The sequence below is a fragment of the Hippocampus comes genome, unplaced genomic scaffold, assembly GCF_001891065.2.
Source record: "Hippocampus comes isolate QL1 unplaced genomic scaffold, H_comes_QL1_v1.1 scaffold62, whole genome shotgun sequence".
NCBI classification, from domain to species: domain Eukaryota; kingdom Metazoa; phylum Chordata; class Actinopteri; order Syngnathiformes; family Syngnathidae; genus Hippocampus; species Hippocampus comes.
Window position 1 is genome coordinate 653999 of NW_017806062.1, and position 19848 is coordinate 673846.

General features: G+C 44.1%; 2 protein-coding genes across 5 annotated transcripts; both read right to left on the reverse strand.

Annotated features, from left to right (window-relative positions):
• Positions 1–2017, reverse strand: szl (sizzled; the record flags this gene model as incomplete). The annotated part of the gene is made up of 4 exons (XM_019893280.1): positions 1755–2017; positions 1505–1671; positions 762–854; positions 1–275 (listed from the first exon to the last, which is right to left on the reverse strand). Coding segments are annotated over exons 1-4 (798 nt in total), but the record flags the coding sequence as incomplete, so codon positions are not given.
• Positions 2018–5486: 3469 nt separating this feature from the next.
• Positions 5487–18244, reverse strand: mov10l1 (Mov10 like RNA helicase 1). Of its 4 annotated transcripts, none has more exons than XM_019893276.1 (27): positions 17765–18244; positions 17385–17503; positions 17120–17307; positions 16335–16494; positions 16079–16191; positions 15814–16001; positions 15125–15265; positions 14753–15022; positions 14394–14594; positions 12885–12999; positions 12634–12811; positions 12479–12549; positions 11636–11727; positions 11515–11570; positions 11213–11307; positions 10737–10812; positions 10482–10663; positions 10209–10355; positions 10020–10141; positions 9844–9943; positions 8481–8627; positions 8232–8405; positions 8011–8160; positions 7217–7324; positions 6986–7126; positions 6799–6890; positions 5487–5670 (listed from the first exon to the last, which is right to left on the reverse strand). In XM_019893276.1, the coding sequence occupies exons 2-27, from the start codon at positions 17470–17472 to the stop codon at positions 5643–5645; spliced, it is 3423 nt and encodes a 1140-aa protein (XP_019748835.1). In that variant the 5' UTR covers positions 17473–17503; positions 17765–18244; the 3' UTR covers positions 5487–5642. The 4 variants fall into 4 exon arrangements, with proteins under 4 accessions (XP_019748835.1, XP_019748833.1, XP_019748832.1 ...); XM_019893274.1 differs by having other exon boundaries at positions 17708–18244; XM_019893273.1 differs by having other exon boundaries at positions 17385–17506; positions 17708–18244.
• Between the last annotated feature and the right edge of the window lie 1604 nt (positions 18245–19848).

Here is a 19848-nt window from a genome sequence, read left to right on the forward strand (position 1 = left end):
GATGTTGGCGTCCTTCTTGTGCCAAGGGAAGAGGCGGGCGATGGCGAGGGTACCGTCGGGGAGCACAGAGCCGGTCAGCACGTAGAGCTGTGAACGTCCGGGCCGCACCAGCGCGTCGGCGCAGCGCACGTTGATGAGCAGCCACTGGCGCAGCAGAAGGTGGGTGTCGTAGGGTAACAGCGGGCCCTGGCGGATGAACTCCACGCGGCCCTCGACTTCAAACGCGGGCTCGCCCGTCAGGAAGCGGCGGCGGTGGTGCAGTTTAGCGGTAACAGCTGCGAAGGAGGAGGGGAAAAAAATCTCGTCAATCTACGCTGTACAATGAATTTTACATAGTGGACTACATCGTTCACTCACCAGTTCGTCATAACATTCCTTTTTTTTTTTTTTTTAAGGTGAGTATTTGACCAAAGGTAATACAGAAACAGCACTGTCTTTTCAAACTTGTGACGTTTGTCTGCTCCTTTATTTGGTCTGTTTTTGTTCAATAATTTTCTTATCGTCATTCATGTAACATGGGTTCATGATTGTGTCCATTCTAGAAGCATGGTGTTGATGCTTCGTTGAATATTTTTTGTGTTGTGACAAATCACAGGACAGTGGACCCGTTTGCAGGGCGGGGTGGGGGGCAAGTACCGGGCCAGCCCGTGGAAAGCAAAAATTCGCATATAACTGATGGCCACAAAAGAAGACTAGGGAGTGATTCCCGACAGTGATATAAACAAAATGGAAACAATGTCAAAATGGTTTCTGATTCTTACCAAAGTCATGTTGGCAAAAAGCATCCAGGACTGTTTTCATAGCCGGAGCTTCTTCCACCATGGGACAGTTTTGACAAGCTGCTTTGGGAAAGTCTGCAAAAACAACAAAAAACATTTTTTGAAATAAGATGTCGACATTTGGCTTCTCCATAACAGCCAATCATAGTAATCTCAAGGAACTTCCCATGATCGTCGTTGCACGCATGACCCCAGTGGTCACTTTTATTGTCGTGATTTTTACTTGCTCACCGTTTTTGTTTTGAGATTTTTGTGGAGACATTTTTAGTTCTTCTTACAAACAACTTTTTATATTTTTGACTTTTACGCAATTGTATTTTGTGGAACAAAATCTTCGTGGTTCAGTGCAAATCACGATCGATGATGATATGCGGGAAATATTCTTCCTATGCTGCACCATTTTTGATTTGCGTCAAGCGTGTGGCGCTTACCTTATCATAGTAATCTCAAGAAACTTCCCACGATCGTCGTTGCAAGTACGCACCCCAGTGGTCACTTTTATTGTCGTGATTTTTACTTGCTCACCGTTTTTGTTTTGAGATTTTTGTGGAGACATTTTTAATTCTTCTTACAAACAACTTTTTATATTGTTGACTTTTACGCAATTGTATTTTGTTGAACAAAACCTTCGTGGTTCAGTGCAAATCACGATCGATGATGATATGCGGGAAATATTCTTCCTATGCTGCACCATTTTTGATTTGCGTCAAGCGTGTGGCGCTTACCTTTAGCAAAATGGCTGAATTTGGCATGCGGAGAGAGGCACATGTCTTCCTCGGAGGGGAAACGTTCGCAGTCAAGTGCTTGGGGCCAAGGGTGCCCCTGGCATGCGAGCACGGGGGCACAGCTGTCCCTCACGGCCACGCACAGACTCCGACAGGGCTGGATGAACCTGAAGACGGGAAAGAAGCGCCGGAAATGTCAAATTCGAGCCAGCACGCCCGACTCGGAGTCGAGGAAGGAAAGCGGACTTACGTGTCAAGACAGACGGGAGCGATGAGGGAGCAGAGGAAGGCCTGGGCTTGGGGGTGGCACCCCGTCTGCAGCAGGGGCCTCCAGTCTTCGGAGCGGGGTACCACTTCACCTTCAAGGTTGCTGTGGCCCAAGAAGTTGGGGAGGCGCATCTCTGAGTAGCCCACATCTTGACACACCTTCATCTGGTTGGGGATGGTCACGCAACGGGTGGACTGGCTCAGGTCGAAGGCCTCGATCAATCGTATCGTTTCGTGGCTGTTCATTAAAAATAAAATAAAATAAAAACGCCATCACCACGTTTACCAATGCATACTCGATCAATGAAAAACAGGCATTCGAAAATATCGCATGTACCAGCAAAAAAAAAAAAAAAAAAAACCCTGTATTGCCATAATGCACCCTGGACCCATCTCAAATATGTATCTTGCACAGTGGAAATCATGCATGGCCAAAATACCGCCTACCAATTATAAAAACACACACCTCAAAAATGTACCCTTGCATGTCCCAAACGTACCAAACATCCAAAACAAATAGAGTCAACCCTTGCCATCTATTGCTAATGTTTACGGCACTGGCGTCAAAGTTAAGGCCCGGGGGCCAGATCTGGCCCGCCACATATTTTTATGTGGCCCACGAAAGCAAATCAAGCATGTCAAGTTCCATGATACTTACTAAAGTTTGAACCAAAATTTCAAATTGTCATAGGTAATCCGTAAAAACAGGCATTATTCTTGACATCTGATTTTAAAACTAGTTATTCATCCATTTGTTGTGTGATGTGTCTGTACTATGTGGAGGGGATTTATATGGTTTCCCAAAATTCATAACGGCCCTGCAAGAGAAATCGTAACAACACTGTGACTCACCACAAAAAAAAAAAAAAAAAAAAAAAAAAAAAAAAGTATTTCGCCTCTTGTGGGTGTGGCCTGGAACCGAACCCCCTTGGATTACAGTGGTTCCAAATGTATCACGTGAAAAATGTGCATTTCCAATTGTAGCTTTGTACCAGTGGAAAACACACTGCACTGGTTGCATCAGAAAGGGCGTCCAAGGGTTAATGTTAATAATCATAATAATAAAATGGGGGGAGGAGCAAAAGTCATCCCTAAAAACATAAAATAAAATAAAAACGCCATCACCACATTTACCAATTCATACTTGATCAATGAAAAACAGGCATGTACCAGCAAAAAAAAAAAAAAAAAAAAACCTGCATTGCCATAATGCACCCTGGACCCATCTCAAAAATGTGCACTGGTTGCATCAGAACGGGCGTCCAAGGGTTAATGTTAATAATAATAATAATAAAATGGGGGGAGGAGCAAAAGTCATCCAACCAAAGACAAACATGTCCAGGTGTACCCAGTACCACTGAAAATCATACATGTTCAAATGTAAGCTGTACCAATGGGAAAAAATTTAATAAATCATAATCATTTTACACTGGTCTAAAATGTAGCATGTGCCAAAGAAGAAAATGCATGTCCAACTGGACCCTGAGCACGTCAAAAGTGAACCAGGACCAAAGGAAAAACATGCATGTCCAGATGAAACCTGTGCCGAGAAAAAAAAGATGGACAGTTTGTCCAAATTTGGGGGATTTTTTTTTTTAAAAAGGTGTCACCTCTGAGAAATTGATTTGAGAGTGCACATGAGCCGGGTGAGCATCTATAGCAGACAGACAGTCTCCCTCATATTGGGAGCGGGCTTCCTTAATTGGAGGCTTCATTAGCGAAGCCGCGTCTCCTTGAGGCTTTGATCTGCCCAACTTGGATACTTGCCGCCTTGTTTTGGCAGTGTCTGAGCAACTGGCTCGCTCTGACGGTCCGACGCCAAGGTTAAGCCGCCCCGCGTTTTCATAAATGAAACGGGTGGACATCCAATTGTCATGGATGAGCGAGTGTTGACTTTGTCCTTGTCATCCACCAACAGAATGACAATAGGAGCATCTTCGCTTTGGTTTCGAGGTCGTCTGTCTCCAGATGTAGATGAGCATCTCAAGCCCGCATTGCCTCTGGGCTATTGCGGGACTTTCTCCTCTCGACTCAAGAGGACTCTATCTCCGGAGGCTGCCCGTTTGCTCGGACTCGACTTTTTAGTTTGAAACGCGGAGCGGCGCTGCCCGGTTGCAGCCGCCGTTTTACAGCCCCTTCCGATCGACTACGTGGCTGGTTCCAGCTCGGGTAGACGACGAGCACGGCCTGTCAGAGGGGACTTAACTGTGTAATTAGAGTCACAGACCAATTTGGGAGAACAATGGCACCACATATTTAACACGGTCCCCCTGCCAGCAGCCCAGCAGGGGTGTGTTGTTGGGCCTAATGGCTGTCCTGTAGACACCCTGTCTGTCTTGCTCAAGCGCTGCTTGGCTCTGCTGCACTTAAATAGGAACACAAGACAGTTGTCTCCTACACTTGCAGACACACAGGGCTGAAAAAAAAAAAAAAAACCTCAGCCCTAAACAAATGTCATCAAATAGATTTTGAATGCCACTGCCCGTACCTAAAACACGGCCAAAATCGGTGAGGTGACATGAGTTTTCTTGATAATCCAGTTTCCTTTAACTCATTCAGTACCAGCCAATTCTAGACCCTCCTTTTTTTTAAGTCTTGGAAAAATTGGAAAAAAAAAAAGTATCTGGGGTTGAACGTGTGGAGTGTGAAAAGACAAATACGTCTTTGGGAGTGAATGAGTTAAGGAATGGTACATATATTTAAAAAATAAAATAAAAACCTATGGAACAATAAATATCACAACAAAAAATAGTTTTCCGGAAAAAAAAAAAACTGCGAGATTCGCCAACATTTTCAGAATGAAGTAAATTAAAATTTTGAGCAAATGAACAGTAAAAAAATGTATTTCACAACAAAGTACAAAAAAAATCAATGTAATTTCAAGAGAATGTATTTCACAACTGAAGAAAGAAAGAAAGAGTTGTTTTGTCACATTTTAATACTACGAGAATGACATCTATCCATCCGTTATCCGATCGCACATCCTTATTTCACGAGAATTTAGAGTAAAAAAGCGGAATCAGAAAATGAACGGATGAACATTAGGTGAGTCATCAATGCCAACTGGCCAACTTCAACACCACTTTCCAGTTTCGACGCAATTCCTCCACGCATTTTATGCGCAGTCCAGGTAATATTGTCATTTTCGACACGGCTTATCCAATACGGGGTTGCGGGGGGAAAGCTGGAGCCTATCAACTCTATATTCCCCACCACCACTCTGGCCAACAAAGCCACATCAAAGACGGCGGGCCGCGGTGGAAGAAAGGAATAAGGTGGCGGACGGGGTGGGCGGCAGCTCACATAAAAGCTGTCTCCACCCAACATATAAGAGACTCATTAACTTAACAGATTGAGCCCCCCACCCCTCTTTTGCATCCTGCTGGGCTCCAGCGGGACTGACAGCGCTGATGCAGACTGTCACTCACACTCAATTGTCACATCCGGTCTCCGGGGCCTCGCGGCCAGACGCCGTCACACACAGAGGACAAAAAAAAAACAAAACGCACCACGACTCGGCAGACTCCACTGACATATTATTAGTTCTTATAGTTACGCAAAATAGTTTGACATCTCCAATGTGCTGCAAAAAGATGACGTCCCTTTTTTAAGGCGGAGGGGACTCTGTGACGGCGATTTGCGCAAATGTACGCGTCATGGACGATTCTTCCGCACGGTCAAGTGCGTGGGCTTAATAAACACAGTGCGCCGCGTGTTGCACACAGATGTCACATCTTTATTTGCAGCCGCTTCGCGTCCGTCGCTCTCTCACGGGAAAGCAAAACAACGGTCGGGTTGACGTCACTCACTCACTCGGCCGAAGAGGCGACGGGAAGACGAACTGAGCATAGAAGCCCATGGCAGGAATGTCTCATGCGGCATTGTGATTAGATGCAGCTCTGTCGACATAAAGATGGAGTTGAAGTTATTAATTAGGGTAGTATAGTCGTAGTAGTGCAGACAACTACAAGGAGTAGTAGGGACAAGCAAAAAATAAAAATAAAAAAATAGAATATTAATTGTAATATTGTGAGAACAGAGTTCTGTGTTTGAGGAAGCCATTCTTGTAATATTACAACTTTTCCAAACATGTAAAACAACAAAGCTTGAAGTTGGGCCAATATTAAATTCTGACGGTATGAGCAAAAATGTTGCAGTCTCACTGTATTAAAATTAGAGCTGAAAAAGTTTTTTTTTTTTTTTTGGTTAAAGATTTTGGTAATTATTATTTTTTAAACAAAAATGAAAGTTGTATTCCCATGAGAATAGAGTCATAAGATTGAGGAAAATTAGTTGGACTGTATTTGCATGACTAAAAAGCTGCAGCACTAAATCGAGAAAAGATGCATTTTTACAACAATAAAGTGGTCGTATTCATTTTGACGAAAATGCACACAAGACTCAGAGTGCTGCAAGACAAGTTCTCATGCTACGCAAAATATTAGCAACAAACGTTTCAACTCAAGTGTCGTCACAACACAAGAATAACACATTGCAAGAGAAAAAAAATACTTTTAAATTTTTTTTTAATTCCACCAGGTTGGTCCCATTGAAATGCATGCATAACATAAGAGAAAGTTGCACTTGAAGAGAAGCTGCACTTGAAAAACGGAAGGAAAAGAAAAAAATCAATCACTCCAAATGAATACGGTAATGTTACAATAATGAGGTTGTTGTGAAAAGTGAGTCATTCGGAGAAAATTGTAATACGAGAATATCAAGAGGAACCCATACACACAATATTGAGGATTTTTTCTTTTTTTTTATAATTCCCATAAATAAAAAAGGCCCTGTATTATGCCAGTTATCCTCTCATAAGAACGTTCAATTAGTTATTTTTTTCCAGTGCGGCCTTATTAATTTTGTGTACGTTAAGCCCGTGTGTGTGGGACTGTTCAAGGTTGAACTGTTTACTATAAATAATGACATGTATCCCTGTGCTATTGTCACAGTGATCATGCGGAATCTAATAGGATGCGCGCTTACATCTGAGAGTCTCTAATGGAGGGAGGGGGGAACACGCTTACATCTGAGAGTCTCTAATGGAGGGAGGGGGGTCGCAGCCCAGATACGCCCCGTTAGTGAAACAATAGTGAAGCAGTGCCCTGAAGCATGTATCCTAAAGGGCAGGGAGAGAAAAAAAAATCATACACTTAAATGGTCAAGCATAGACCTAATTGCAAATTGATTTTTTTTGGGGGGGGGGGCACTCACCCGAATGAGAACGTGGGGGTTTCCGATGACGAGCAACAAAGCTTTGGCGCGTGTGATAGCCACGTTGAAGCGCTTGGGGTTGGTCAGAAAGCCCAGCGCGCTCTGCAAATCCTCGCTCAATGCCGATTCGTTAGAGCGCACCTATTGCACAGGTGAGCACCAACTGAAAGTTGACCTATGGGGGGGGGGGGGAATCATCGATTCACTCTTGCACCCTCAAATTCGGCCTACCGTCGACATGATGATGACCAGGAATTCTTGGCCTTGGAACTCCTCCACCGAGCCCACTTTGATGTCGGACAGGCCCACTTTACCCAGAAGGATGCGGATCTTCTCACTCTGGAGAACAGGGAAAACAAAAAAAAAATAATGATAATCTGCACATGCACTCATCTGGGTTTACATTGCATGCCTTCAGTCACGATTCTGATTCATTATTTAACTTTTGTGAGAAATACAAAAAAATTTCAGCATTTCATATCTATTTTCCCGCCGCTATATGTCAGGGCAGAGTTGTTAATGCCCAAATGTTGCAGCGGCTAGCAATAATATCAAACGGAATTGTTAGGAATAAAACTTCCACCTTGTTCTTTGATCCACACTTAGTCCTACTATGCTACTGTACTTTAATGCTGATCATTATTTTTTGTCATTCGGTGGTACTTTGTGTCAAAAGTTTGAGAACAAATGGTATGGATAAATATGATTGAAACCTGCGTCATAATTGGTGCGTCCATCTCAAAGTAATTGCAGACGTGGCCAGTGGAATCATTTGGAGGTTGATGACTTTTTTAGACGTCACTAATCACCGCTGACCCTTGTACAGTTATTTACGGATCTGTGAATGGGGTTGTTTCATGCGTTCGGTTTGCGTCAGCACAGATATGTCGGATGTGTGTCACTTGAAATGTACGTGGGAATCGAAAAATAATCGGATTTAGACATTCAATCGGATTTAAGCATTTCGACCGGCAGGGTACAGTATAGTTCTTAAGTCTACCAGAAGAAAGAAGGAAAAGCGTGACCTGTTTCCTGTAGGGGGCAATGATTCCTATCTGGGTGGCGTCAACAGGGTTGTAGAGTTTTTTGGTCATCTGGCAGCAGTACAACATGACCTGCACAGCCTCCGCTGGGTTGAACCACGACGGGTTGTTGCCTTCCCTCATTTCTTTGCCCTGGAGGAGCACAGCATTCTTGTTACGGCGGTCAGAGGAACAAAAAAGATTGTTTTAACTTGCTCACCCACCCTGAGGCCATGAAAGAGAAGAGGAAAGCCCTTTTTGGGAAGCGTTTTCCACTGGCAGAGCGAGTCCACGACAGCTTTGGAGGCTCTGGCGCACAGCTCCCGGTGGTAGAAGAGCTTTGAGGGCAACGTGAGCAAGGCCTCGTGGGATCGATAGTTGTAGATCAGCTTTGTCACCTGCGGATTCCAGCGACTTCATTCAAGGATGCGTTTTTCTTCCTAAAAATGCAAATTTGTGGTGAGTGCACGCACCAGATTTGGGTTGTATCCCCATTCGTGTTTGGCATAAAGTGGATTGGCCATGAGCCTCTCGAGCAGGGACAAGCCCAGGCCAAAGGCGGAGGCTGTCTTGGACTTCACGATGGGCCCCAGCTGGCACGGGTCTCCGGCCAACACTATCTGAGCCCACACACAAAACAAAGTCAAGTCAACTGCTCGGAAATTGATCAGGGAGAGGAACACAAAAACAAACAACATTTGTCAAGCAATAAACAGATTGTCAAAGTGGAGCTTAAATTCAAGAGGAAAAGGAAAAAAATAAAACAGGCACAAACATTCATGGATAAAAGTATTGGGACACACATCCCAAAACAAAGGGGTGTGTGTGTGTGGGGGGGGGGTTGAACCTTTCAAATTAGGTGTAACAGCAGTAAACATCAGATTTAAAAATAAGTCGATGAATAAATACAGCGTTCCCTCCCTTGTTGTGGGTGATACATTCCAAGCCCACTACAAGAAGGGAATTTCTGCAGAGTAGAGATTGAACATTTTTTTTTATTTGGGGGGGGGGGGTTTAAACCTCTATTAGGCCATTACACCCCCCCCCCACACACACACACACACACTGTTCTAAAAGCTTGTTAACTTTAATGAATGTAACCTTTTGAAATGCAAAAATGTAGAATAAATGTCGTGCCATGAGCTGTCTAATTTTCATGGTCTTGATTTCTTTTCACATTCCATCGTGCTTTCTGTTTTTAAATTTGATGCTTTATATTTAAGGGATACAAGTGTTTTTTTCCCCATACACACCATTAGTATAATTGTGACTCTTCTACTGCATTGACGTAGGTGAATGACGGACTGCGGCTCACACAAACTCAGGTTACGTCACTGCCGTAGGAACTCGGTCACCCGAGGGCCGCCTATATTTTCTCCCCTTTTGTTTTGCTTCCACTCTTCTGGACAGATTTTCGACATTATTTTATTTTATTTTTTGCATGTCTGTGAAAATTTTATCAGACATTCTCAAAAGATGTTGGATGTCAAATTCTTCTAAACCAAACAAGGAGGCCTTAACGGTGTTTTGTTCGGCGCAGGGGCACAGAAAAGGAACAGGAAAAAAAAGAGCTACCAATGGCATCCTTCTTTTGAGCTTTTTTCCGATTCATGGTTGCCGTTTTTGCATCCAGCTCATCCAGAGCTGGGCTGGATGGTGATGCTCAGCGTAGTGACAAAGAATTCAAATGTCTAAAACGCCTTGGTAAGATGATGAGTTTGGGACCAAGCTAGATGTTTTGGCTCAGTACTTTTGTCCAAATAGAAATGGGACAATCGCTACTTTGTCCACTTGCAGGCCCCACGAGCTTCGAGCACAAGAGCTCCGGGCACTGACCTGTCCATCTCTTTCTGAGATGAGGCTGATGGGGATCATGGATTCCGGTTCTGTTGCCTGGCCTGCCTCGTCCAGGAACACATGAGTAAAATGTCCGACTCTTGAGGATGTGGGGGGGGGGGGGGGTTACAAAGGTTAAACTGGGGGTTGGGAAAAAGATGCTTACGAAGACTTACTGGAGTCCGAGATTGTAGAACATGCCAGCGCTGGAGCAGGTGCTGACCACTATGCGGTGGAAAGAGGCATGACTGAGGTCTTCGCCGGCCTTCAAGTACAACCTCAGCTCATCGGGGGTGTACTGTCGGAGTCGTCAATATTATCAGACGGCGTTATTTACGAGGCGATGACAAGCCTCCTTCTTGTACCTTCTCCTGCCTGTAAGAAGCATTGACACGGGCCATGCTTGCGGCGTGCATGAGACCACTGTCGTGCAGGCGGGCGCAGATGAGGTCGGCCGCGCTGTTGGAAGGCGCGCACACCAGGACGCGGCTGCTGGGGAGAAAGTGGTACACCTGCAAGGGGAAGAATTTGACGGTCATGTCGAAGGGTTTTCGTTTCAGGGAAAATGTGACGCAATATCGATGGAGGCGCCGTCAGAGAGGAAAGAGCCCAGTTGAATTTAAGCTGTTTGTGCTCACTTGTAGTATGACCTCAATAAGGGTGATGGTCTTCCCAGTGCCAGGAGGTCCAAATAGCACGTAAGGGGTGGGGCGACACTCTCCGGCCAAGATTCTCTTCACTGCCTCCCTCTGAGCAGGGTTGAGGTCAAGGTTGAAAAAGTGGCCCGGGCTCGGCGTGGGTTTGAGTGTGGCGGTGCCATCTAGAAAATAAATACACACACTTAGGGGCACGGTGCAAACACTTCCTGGCAATGTGTCGTGATGTGAGTGTACCTTTGGTTTGTGTGGCTTTTGACTTCATATCCGCTGAAATGTTTGGTAAGTGGCCGTTCTCTTTCACTGGAGCCTGCTGATTAAAATGATGCCCCCCCCTCAGAAATAAAGCACTGCGCGCTACCGTGGGGTCCTCGGTTTTTGACAGTGCGGCGCAGCGTGGTTTCAAGGTTAAGAACGGTGATGGTGTGCGATGAACAAGTTCATTGCGGCGAGTAAGAATACGCACATGAGAGCACGCTCAGTTACCACCATAGTTACTGTTTTTCATTTGATTGTTGCATATTCATAACACAGAAGTTGTTTTTTTTTTCCGAAAAAAATATTTAATGAATGACTTGACATGTAAGTTAGTGTAGGTCAAAAAAAAAAAGCATTCTGCCTTACGAACAATTTTAGTTGTATAGTCAGAGGAGGAATAAAACAAATAAAATTAGGACCCCTGTGTGTGTGTGTGTGTGTATTTATTTATTTACCTCATTTCCATTCAATATTTTATTTTGCTCGTCTTCATCTAACCACTTCGCTGTCCACAGAGGAGTCTGTGCTGTAAGTCTGCAGGGGAAGAAAACTACACAGCGATGGGAAAAGACATGGTTCATTGTCATCCAAACAATGGAATTCATCTAAAACGGGGCTCACAAACATGTGCCCCACAGGAACCAAGTTGCCCCACATGGGCAGTTCAGGGGGGTGGGGAACTGATGGGACATTGTGATTTTCTCGAAATATTGCAGAAATTTGCAGTGCGCAGTCGTAAGAAAGCGCTTGCACTTACTCTCCGCAAAGGATTTGATCTGCTCAACCGCGTGGTGACAGCGCCTCATGGTCACTCTGGTCAACGAGAGAGCGCAGAAAGTCAGCTCAGAGAATGAGAGAGATGCTGCGCGCTTTCCCACCTGTTGTAACAGAACTCCACATCGAGAGGCTCGCCAAGGTAGCCGCGATGAAACTCGGAGTTGACTTTCAGACTCACGTCCTCGTCGTTGATCTAGCATTAGAAATAGACTTTAAAGCAGTGGTTCTTAACCTGGGTTCGATCGAACCCCAGGGGTTCGGTGAATCGGTCTCAGGGGTTCAACAGAGCTTCTGTCATGGAGGTGAAGACACACCTGACTCAAGATGTCAATTCGTTATGACACGCCCGCTTGGCCATCGCTGGCTGCAGATGATCACATGACATTGCTTGTCCAATCAGTGCTGCGGGAAATTTAGTTCGCTCAGTCGACACCGTGTGACTGTTGTGATAGTACGTCATACACATTTTTTAAAAACCTTACTTATGCCGTGTAATTATATTTACTTTTTTCCTGGTTTTAATAAATGTGGGTTTTTTTTAATGTCTTGAATTTGGAAAAAAAAAATAAACCATTTTTAATATATATTTTTTTTTTTGTTCAACACGATACACAGAAATTTATTTAAATGCCAGTTGTCGGCTGCAGGCCACTGAAAACAATGATTGTCACGTTTTTGATCACCAAAATAAAAGCGTTGCATTGTGGTGCCATTAGGAGTTGACGTCAGTCGGGCTGTAAGCAAATGTGAGCATCGGCTCCGTGTCAGCGTTCTATTTGTGTGAGGCACTGTTTGGTCCTTTTAATAAACATCTGAAAGTGCCCAGGCAGGCGTGGCTCCACTTGAAACTTCTAATTCAAATTCTGCCTCATAACACGCAGCCCCCCCCCCCCCAAAAAAAAAAAGGGCAAAACCCACACCAGATATCACTGTCGGCATTTTACCTCCGCGACGCAGCTCACATACTCTATCACAATGCCGTCGCTCTGCGGACTCTTCAGAACAATTCTGTCTCCTGTAAAGCAGTGAAATGGCTCAAGGAGGCGCTTTCGCCACCAACAGCAGAATCTTTCGCAGTAGTTCTCAAGGTATGACTGGCCTATATTGAGATTGGGCCTCCCCTCGGCCAAGCCGAGGACTTCCAGGTGAAGGTAGACCGCTCCTCTCCTGAGGATCGCTCCTTGGATGGTGAACTCTCCCAGCTCTCTCTCGGCATGAAGCTCCTCCATCCACAGCAGAGTCGAGAAACGGACCTGCGCGTTGGAGGCCGACAGCACCTGGTGAAAAACCACACGGAAGGAATCAAAATCCAGCTCGTGCAAATGCTCACCATTTAACTGGAATTCCAACCTCTCCCAAGCACGGCTGGACGACCAGGACGTCTCTCTGTCCAGCGGCGCAGTCTCTCAAAGCCTGCGGCACCGCATAGGAAGGTAGGAAGCACGGCAGACGCCGGTTACGAAGCCTGGAGGAGGGGAAGTTAATCATGTTGAAAAGCGAGTCTGAACCGGTGGCCTTCCTTCAAGCCTGTGGGTTGATGAAGAGAAATTACGAGGGACACTCCTAAACGTTCAAATCTTTAATTTACTTTTGCAATTACTTTTAACCATGAGAGTAACAAAAAGTACATTATAAAAATAAACATCATTCATTTTCATTGCACGCTTAAGACATTACGACTATTTTAATGTGACTTCAAATTAAAAACAAGATTTTTGATGATACTATCATAAGTATAAAAGGTAGTATCGTGACATCATAAATGTACCGATGCGAACAACTGTGTGGGAGTGCTTGTGTCAAAGTCCCAACGTGGCAAAATTCAGAAATAGTCAACATTTTCTTGTTTGTTAAAATATACACTTGATGGGTAGGCAGGCACATCAGAGACCGAAGTACTAGGATACCAGCATTTAAAATATCAAGATCTGATTTACCTTCTATTTTGTATGTTGCCAAAATTATATAGATATTCTCTCTCTCTCTCTACCCCTCTCAACATCATGGTTCAGGATTCCTGTTCAACTTTTGACCATATTGTCCTTCGAAGTTAATTGCTCAATTAAGTTTTACAAATACCATGACACGCCCCCCAAAAATATATATAATTATACTTTTATTTTAAATATATTATTATTACATTTTTTTTTTATCACAAAAATAACGACAACCTCATCTGAACGTCATCACAAATATCCTTACTCTGACATCTGGGTCAGTTGAGTTGAACCCAGATGTATTATTCTACTATTTTCTGCCATCTAGTGGAAGAACATTTCATTGTTCTGCCTGACACCGTCCTGCACGTCACTGACATGGTCAGATGAACATAAGATACGTTCCTGACAGTGTCACCGTCCTGCACGTCACTGACATAGTCAGATGAACAAAGATACGTTCCTGACGGTAAATCAATCATTTTCAGGCCGATTACATGAAACTGGATAACTTCCTACACCACACCGGAAGACCTCTCAAAGCAGACTAATGTGGGAGGGAATCACTGGTCACAAATATCCTTACTCTGACATCTGGGTCAGTTGAGTTGAACCCAGATGTATTATTCTACTATTTTCTGCCATCTAGTGGAAGAACATTTCATTGTTCTGCGTGTCACCGTCCTGCACGTCACTGACATAGTCAGATGAACAAAGATACGTTCCTGACGGTAAATCAATCATTTTCAGGCCGATTACATAAAACTGGATAACTTCCTACAGCACACCAGAAGATCTCTCAAAGCAGACTAATGTGGGAGGGAATCACTGGCCAACTGTGATCCGACCCGAAGAAATTACGTGGGATTTGAATGAAAGCATTAAAAAGATTTCTCAATTCATTGTTTGATGATTTTGATACCTCAGTGCGGCGTCCTTAGGTGCAGTAAGGGTGACCACGTGAGAAGGCACCACAGGGGCCGGCTTGGCTTCAGCAGGACTGTAAGGCGAGCGGGGTAGAAGCAGACTCTCATCCTTGTTGCGCACAGTCACTTCCAGGCGCCTCCCGATGACGAACGAGGAGAAGTGCAGGAGCAGCAGCTCGGCGCAGCTTCCCAGGCTCCTGAAACGCGACACGAGACATGCAAGCGGAACGGTTTATATGCCATGCGGCAGCACGCCCACTCCGAGGACTGAAGTGAAGCCAACATCGCTAGTCGACTTTTTGTTTACAACAGCCGCCACCTCCGCAGCATTTAAAAAGTTGAGGCCATCACTTACTTTGCTTGGCACCCGACTACGACAGACAGTCGTCCTCCTGGAGGAAGATCGGCCTCTCGTTCTTCTCTCCTCGCACCGACGGAAGGCTTCGTCTCCTTGCTATTCGTCTCATCGGCTCGACTTCCTCGTTCTTCCGCAGAAGCAGGACCAGCGTCGGACCCAAGTTGTTCTTTGGCTGCCGTCTTGCATGAATTCAGAAAGAACTGTTCTTCTGAGTCCCAGCCGGCAAAGTCGCAGAACTTGAGCCGGTGTGTCTCTGAGCTGTTGTTCCTATTTGGGAAACAGGAGTAAATTTAAGTCCATTGGATTCACCCCAAAAAGTTTGGGGACGTTTTCTGTCAATGTCAATTCCCTCCTTATTTGCGGACTTACTGTATCCATAGCACCAGTTTCCTGTGGTCTCCCACCATCAAAACTCCAAACTGGCCATAACAAGTTACATCCAGCCCTCCTTTGTTTTCCAATAAGCTCTCCGGTGCAGCTGTGGGCATGTGTGTCAGTGTTGGCTTCAACCTGCAACAAAATCATCATCTGCATTCAATCAGCCCAAACAAAAGTACAGCAGATCTTCAAACGGAATTGCACATTTCACATTTTATATGGCTAGTGGAGCAGCAGTTTATGTTGGTTTGTATCCCTTGAATTTATTTTATAACTTTTATTTTTTTTAAACAATCTTTTCCCCTCGGTTCGGATCAGCTGAAAATGACGCAATCGGGCCTGATTTCACATCACGTTATCAGGATTGGGACACCTTTAAGCGCATACAAGTTCAATAAATAATAAAATAACATTTAAAAAAACAAAGGAAAATATATATTAAAAAATAAATAAAAAGTGCACCGAAACAAATGTTGGAAAACAAACCCCAATATGAAACTTAACAATTGCACTGGATTGAAAAAAAACTTTTGAGTACCTGAAGCATTTTACAGTTTGATTTCTCAGCTAGGCACGCACACAAAGAATCACTGCCCTCCCTGAAACGATTAGCTCTCAGATTGTGGTTGGGTGCGGCGCTTTGATTTATTCAGAGAGGAGGGGCGGCTGCCGGGTCATACCCCTGAGTGCACGGCGCCATGCACAAAGCCCTCCAGCGGTAAATGGACTGGTTGCTCTCCGTCATCACCAAATTGACCACGTGGCCGGGCGAGGGCTTGTAGTAGGCAGGCAGCAGCAGAGAGTCCAGGCAGAAGAACACGCTCTCGTCAACCACACCCTTGTTAGCATACATGCTGGTCACACACACCTGCACACGCGAGAAGGAAAAGTGTAACAAAGAGTGACCTGGAACAATGACTGCAACACGATCAAGAAAGCAGCTACCTGGTTAAGACGGGAATAGCGCAAAGGGGCAACAGACTGAGCCTGGGTGGTCCACTGGGTGGGATTGATAAAATATGTCGCTTGGACCCAATCTCCTGTCATGGGCTCGTAACCTGAAGAGACACGTGTCTTAATTTTTAATATGACTTTTGAAACAACCTTTGAAAAAAATAAATAAATAAAAATATTGCAAATGTCAGAAGGGAAAATGTTATCCACCACAATCCACTTTCATGTCATGACGCTATGCAAGTACCTTCGCATAGACTGGAGCGCGGGAAGTAAGTAGTCTGATTGATGTGGCCGCACTGGCCATCAAATGACGTGACGGTGCCGATGAGAGGGCGCAGCCGAGCGCAGTCGTCCTCCAAAGATGTCCCTTCTCCAGGCTCCCACGTGTCAGAACTCTTCGCAACCTACACAGCACAATTCAAAAAGGATCAATCCAGGGTCTTCGGTTTATAACGGAGTTTGTTCCCACAGCAGCAATGTAACCCCTACGCGATCGCAATATCGTCAAAATTAGAGAAATTGTTTGGAGCTTTCGTTTTATAAGAACATCCCGTAGATTATCCTATTGTCTGAAATCTGTGAACAGTGAATATGTCCTTACAATAGGTTAGACTGACAATCCTGAGTATTCAGCATGTTCAATATTTATTTATATATGAATGCCATGCCATGTTAACTCTGAGTACTCAACTACCGTAAATCAAGTACACAAAAAGGATATACTGCATACTGAAATAATGAGAGATCTGCTTCTTGTGAAAACCTCATTTTCCCCTCGTGTCAAAACGTACATTGTATATAATTGACAGTAAAACTTTTAACTTTTGTATTTACTGCAAGTACATTTCAGTCTGTACTTTTTACTTTTACAAGGAGCTGAATCGTTACTTTTGCTCCAGTATGTATTTTTATTTTACAGGTAATTAGTACCTGTATTTCTATAGTCCAGAATATGACAATGTTTGACACCTCTACATGTACTAGAAGACTCAAATACACATTGTCCTTGCTAACATGAGTGCTACTCACCCTGAGGGCTTTCCATCCGCCTTGGGCACCATCTGTCATGGCAATGCAGCTCACCACGTCCCCCACTTTGAGAGGCACCCCACCCATCACCACGCCGCTCGTGAAGTAGACGGCATCGTCCACGAGGCCGTGGTCTAGGCCCAGCTGGGTCACCACGCCATCGGTGAGATGGCGAATGGTCTCAGATTCTGCACGGCAAAGCAATTGCAAAAGCAGGCTAGGAAGCGAGTGTCATGGCGTTGGGGAAAATAAAGCCAGAAGTTACCCGCCGCACCGCCGCCAGCCTCCACTTGTGCTGTACTCCACAACGGGGAGATCAATTTGGACAGCATGCACCTTACGGCGGAGAGCATATTGGATCAAGTGACTCGAGTTGATGGAAACCTGCTGGGGGATAAGGTAATGGTCAAACATGCTCAACACGATGGATGGCATCCCCCTCGCGGCTCAGGTGTAAGCTAATTGAATTAATTTAGCGCAATTTATCGTGCTCAAGATAGCAATTAGCTAGCCGAAACGTTTACATTAAGCCCACTTTGATTGGAACCATCGCGCCCGGCTACGTGACGCCTGAATTATTCTAATTACCTTCATAAATAGCTATTATTGTGCGCGTTGGATATTTAAACGGCGTTCTGTACGCACGATATGATTTAAATGTTGACAACGAGGATTCCACAGCAAAATAAACCAACGCTCGACTTGGATAGTTCTGCTCAAATGTGAGGATGAAGGTGCGTCGTTCGACTAATGGCGAGGGGAGGGGCTCCGTCGGCCCAAAGCGGAAAAGCCACCAATGCATTCTGTACACTACTAGCTTTGCTATCAAACTAAATGTATTTCAAATATATATTCGTACAAGACGCACTGAATAATCACGAAGTTAACTGGTTTTGAATGGCTTAGCTAGCAAGAAGAAACATGTTACACTCGAAGGCGCTAATGCTAACTAGCATGCTAAGACTGTTGCTGTTAACAGGCAAAACTATAATGATCCCTCCATACTGTGAAAAATATTGGACCAAAACTAAATCTGCCTTTATCGGGGCTCTCGCTTCGTGTTGGGTTGCAAGTCATAGCCAGGATTCTATTCTTCCAGCTTTACAAAGTAAAACACCTTTAAGAAAAGTCACGATGTCACAAATGGACCAAAATTCTCTCAGAAACACTCCATAGTTTTTTCAAATGTCTTTTTAATTTTTTTTTTTTTTTTTTTTTGCAAGCATCCATAGCCAGTCCACCCATGACAGCACATTCCGACTGTTGTGTTCACGATACAAATGGCACTCTTTGCGAAGTGGTTACATTAATGACAAACTGTAAGGGTGAGTCATCAGTCTTCTTGTGGGACCTGATGACACAGAATGAAACGTTACCCTCTCATTTGTACATGAGTATTTGGGCTTCACCGAAACGACAACATGGCAAGATTGAAGATGTAATCTGATGAGGTTAAAGATGTGGTTTTTGTTTCATTTTTTAGAAATATCTATATTTTCAAGATAAAAAAACTGTCATTCAATGACATTAAAGTGGTATACTGTCCAGATTGAAAGTGTTAAGATTATTTGTGATTTTTGGGTATTGAAGTTGTAATCTTACAAAAAAAAGTAATATATTCTAAAATGTATACTTTATCGAAGTTGTATTTTTTTACAAGATTAAAGTTATGATTTCACAAGATTAAACTTGTAATTTTGTATCGTGCCACATGCCACACAGAACACACAGTATATTCTGTGTTATTTGATTTTATTCTACATTTGTTGTATAGTAGAACAACGCAATTTGAAATGAATGAAAGAACATCGATGTTAATAAATTGTTGAATTACTCTATAATCATCTTTGTTGTCAGTACCGGGGCTTTAAAACCGGCAATTTAAAAAGCGATGAACAAAAATGGTTGAACAGCATGTACACTTCTCAAATGGTCCTTGACACAAAAAAAAAGGTTTGGGACCACTGCCATTCAGTCTCTGGTCTCTGTGTAACGTTAATATAACCACAAGAGGTCAGTGTTAACCCTCAAAACAAGACGCTTGTCGAATGAGACGTCGGCTCGAGCTCATCCATCCACCCGTGAATGAGAATACAGACCGCAAACAACTCGAAGCTGTTGCAAATTTCCGAGACAACAAAAGCAGAATGACTTCCATACCCTCCAAGGATGTGGGTTTTGCAACCATTAGTCCTTCTGTCACTTCTATCTGTAAACAGAATTGCGCAAACAGTACCAGGGTGACTTAACCCCAAAAAACCTCAGCAGTGATGAGTGTGGTGTGGGCTCAGGTGGAACCCATTAAATTTTGGGCTCTCCCCCACACCCTGAACATTCACTGTGCAAGCGGTTAATGTCGTTGTTGTATTTACTTCACGAGTGGTCTACCATTACCCAACATGCAGTATACTGTTTGTTATGTAACCAAGCATCCCTCATGGCATGGAAAGTTGGTATACATTCAGCGCAATGAGCACATCTCAAACATGCTCAATTGTCACAGAGTTGTTTTTGTTTGTTCAATTGCTCTACACAAACAGTACAAATCTGCTGACTTCTTTGGAATTGTTTTGCAATGGGGGGGGGGGGGTTGTGAGGACTCTGCTCTTGGTTTTCCACTGCTTAAGATGAGAGTAAATCCAAGAACGTCTCAATTGTGAGACTGAACGATATTTGAGGGGAAAATTGCCAAATTAATGGAACAAATATTACAGAACGTTCATAGTAAT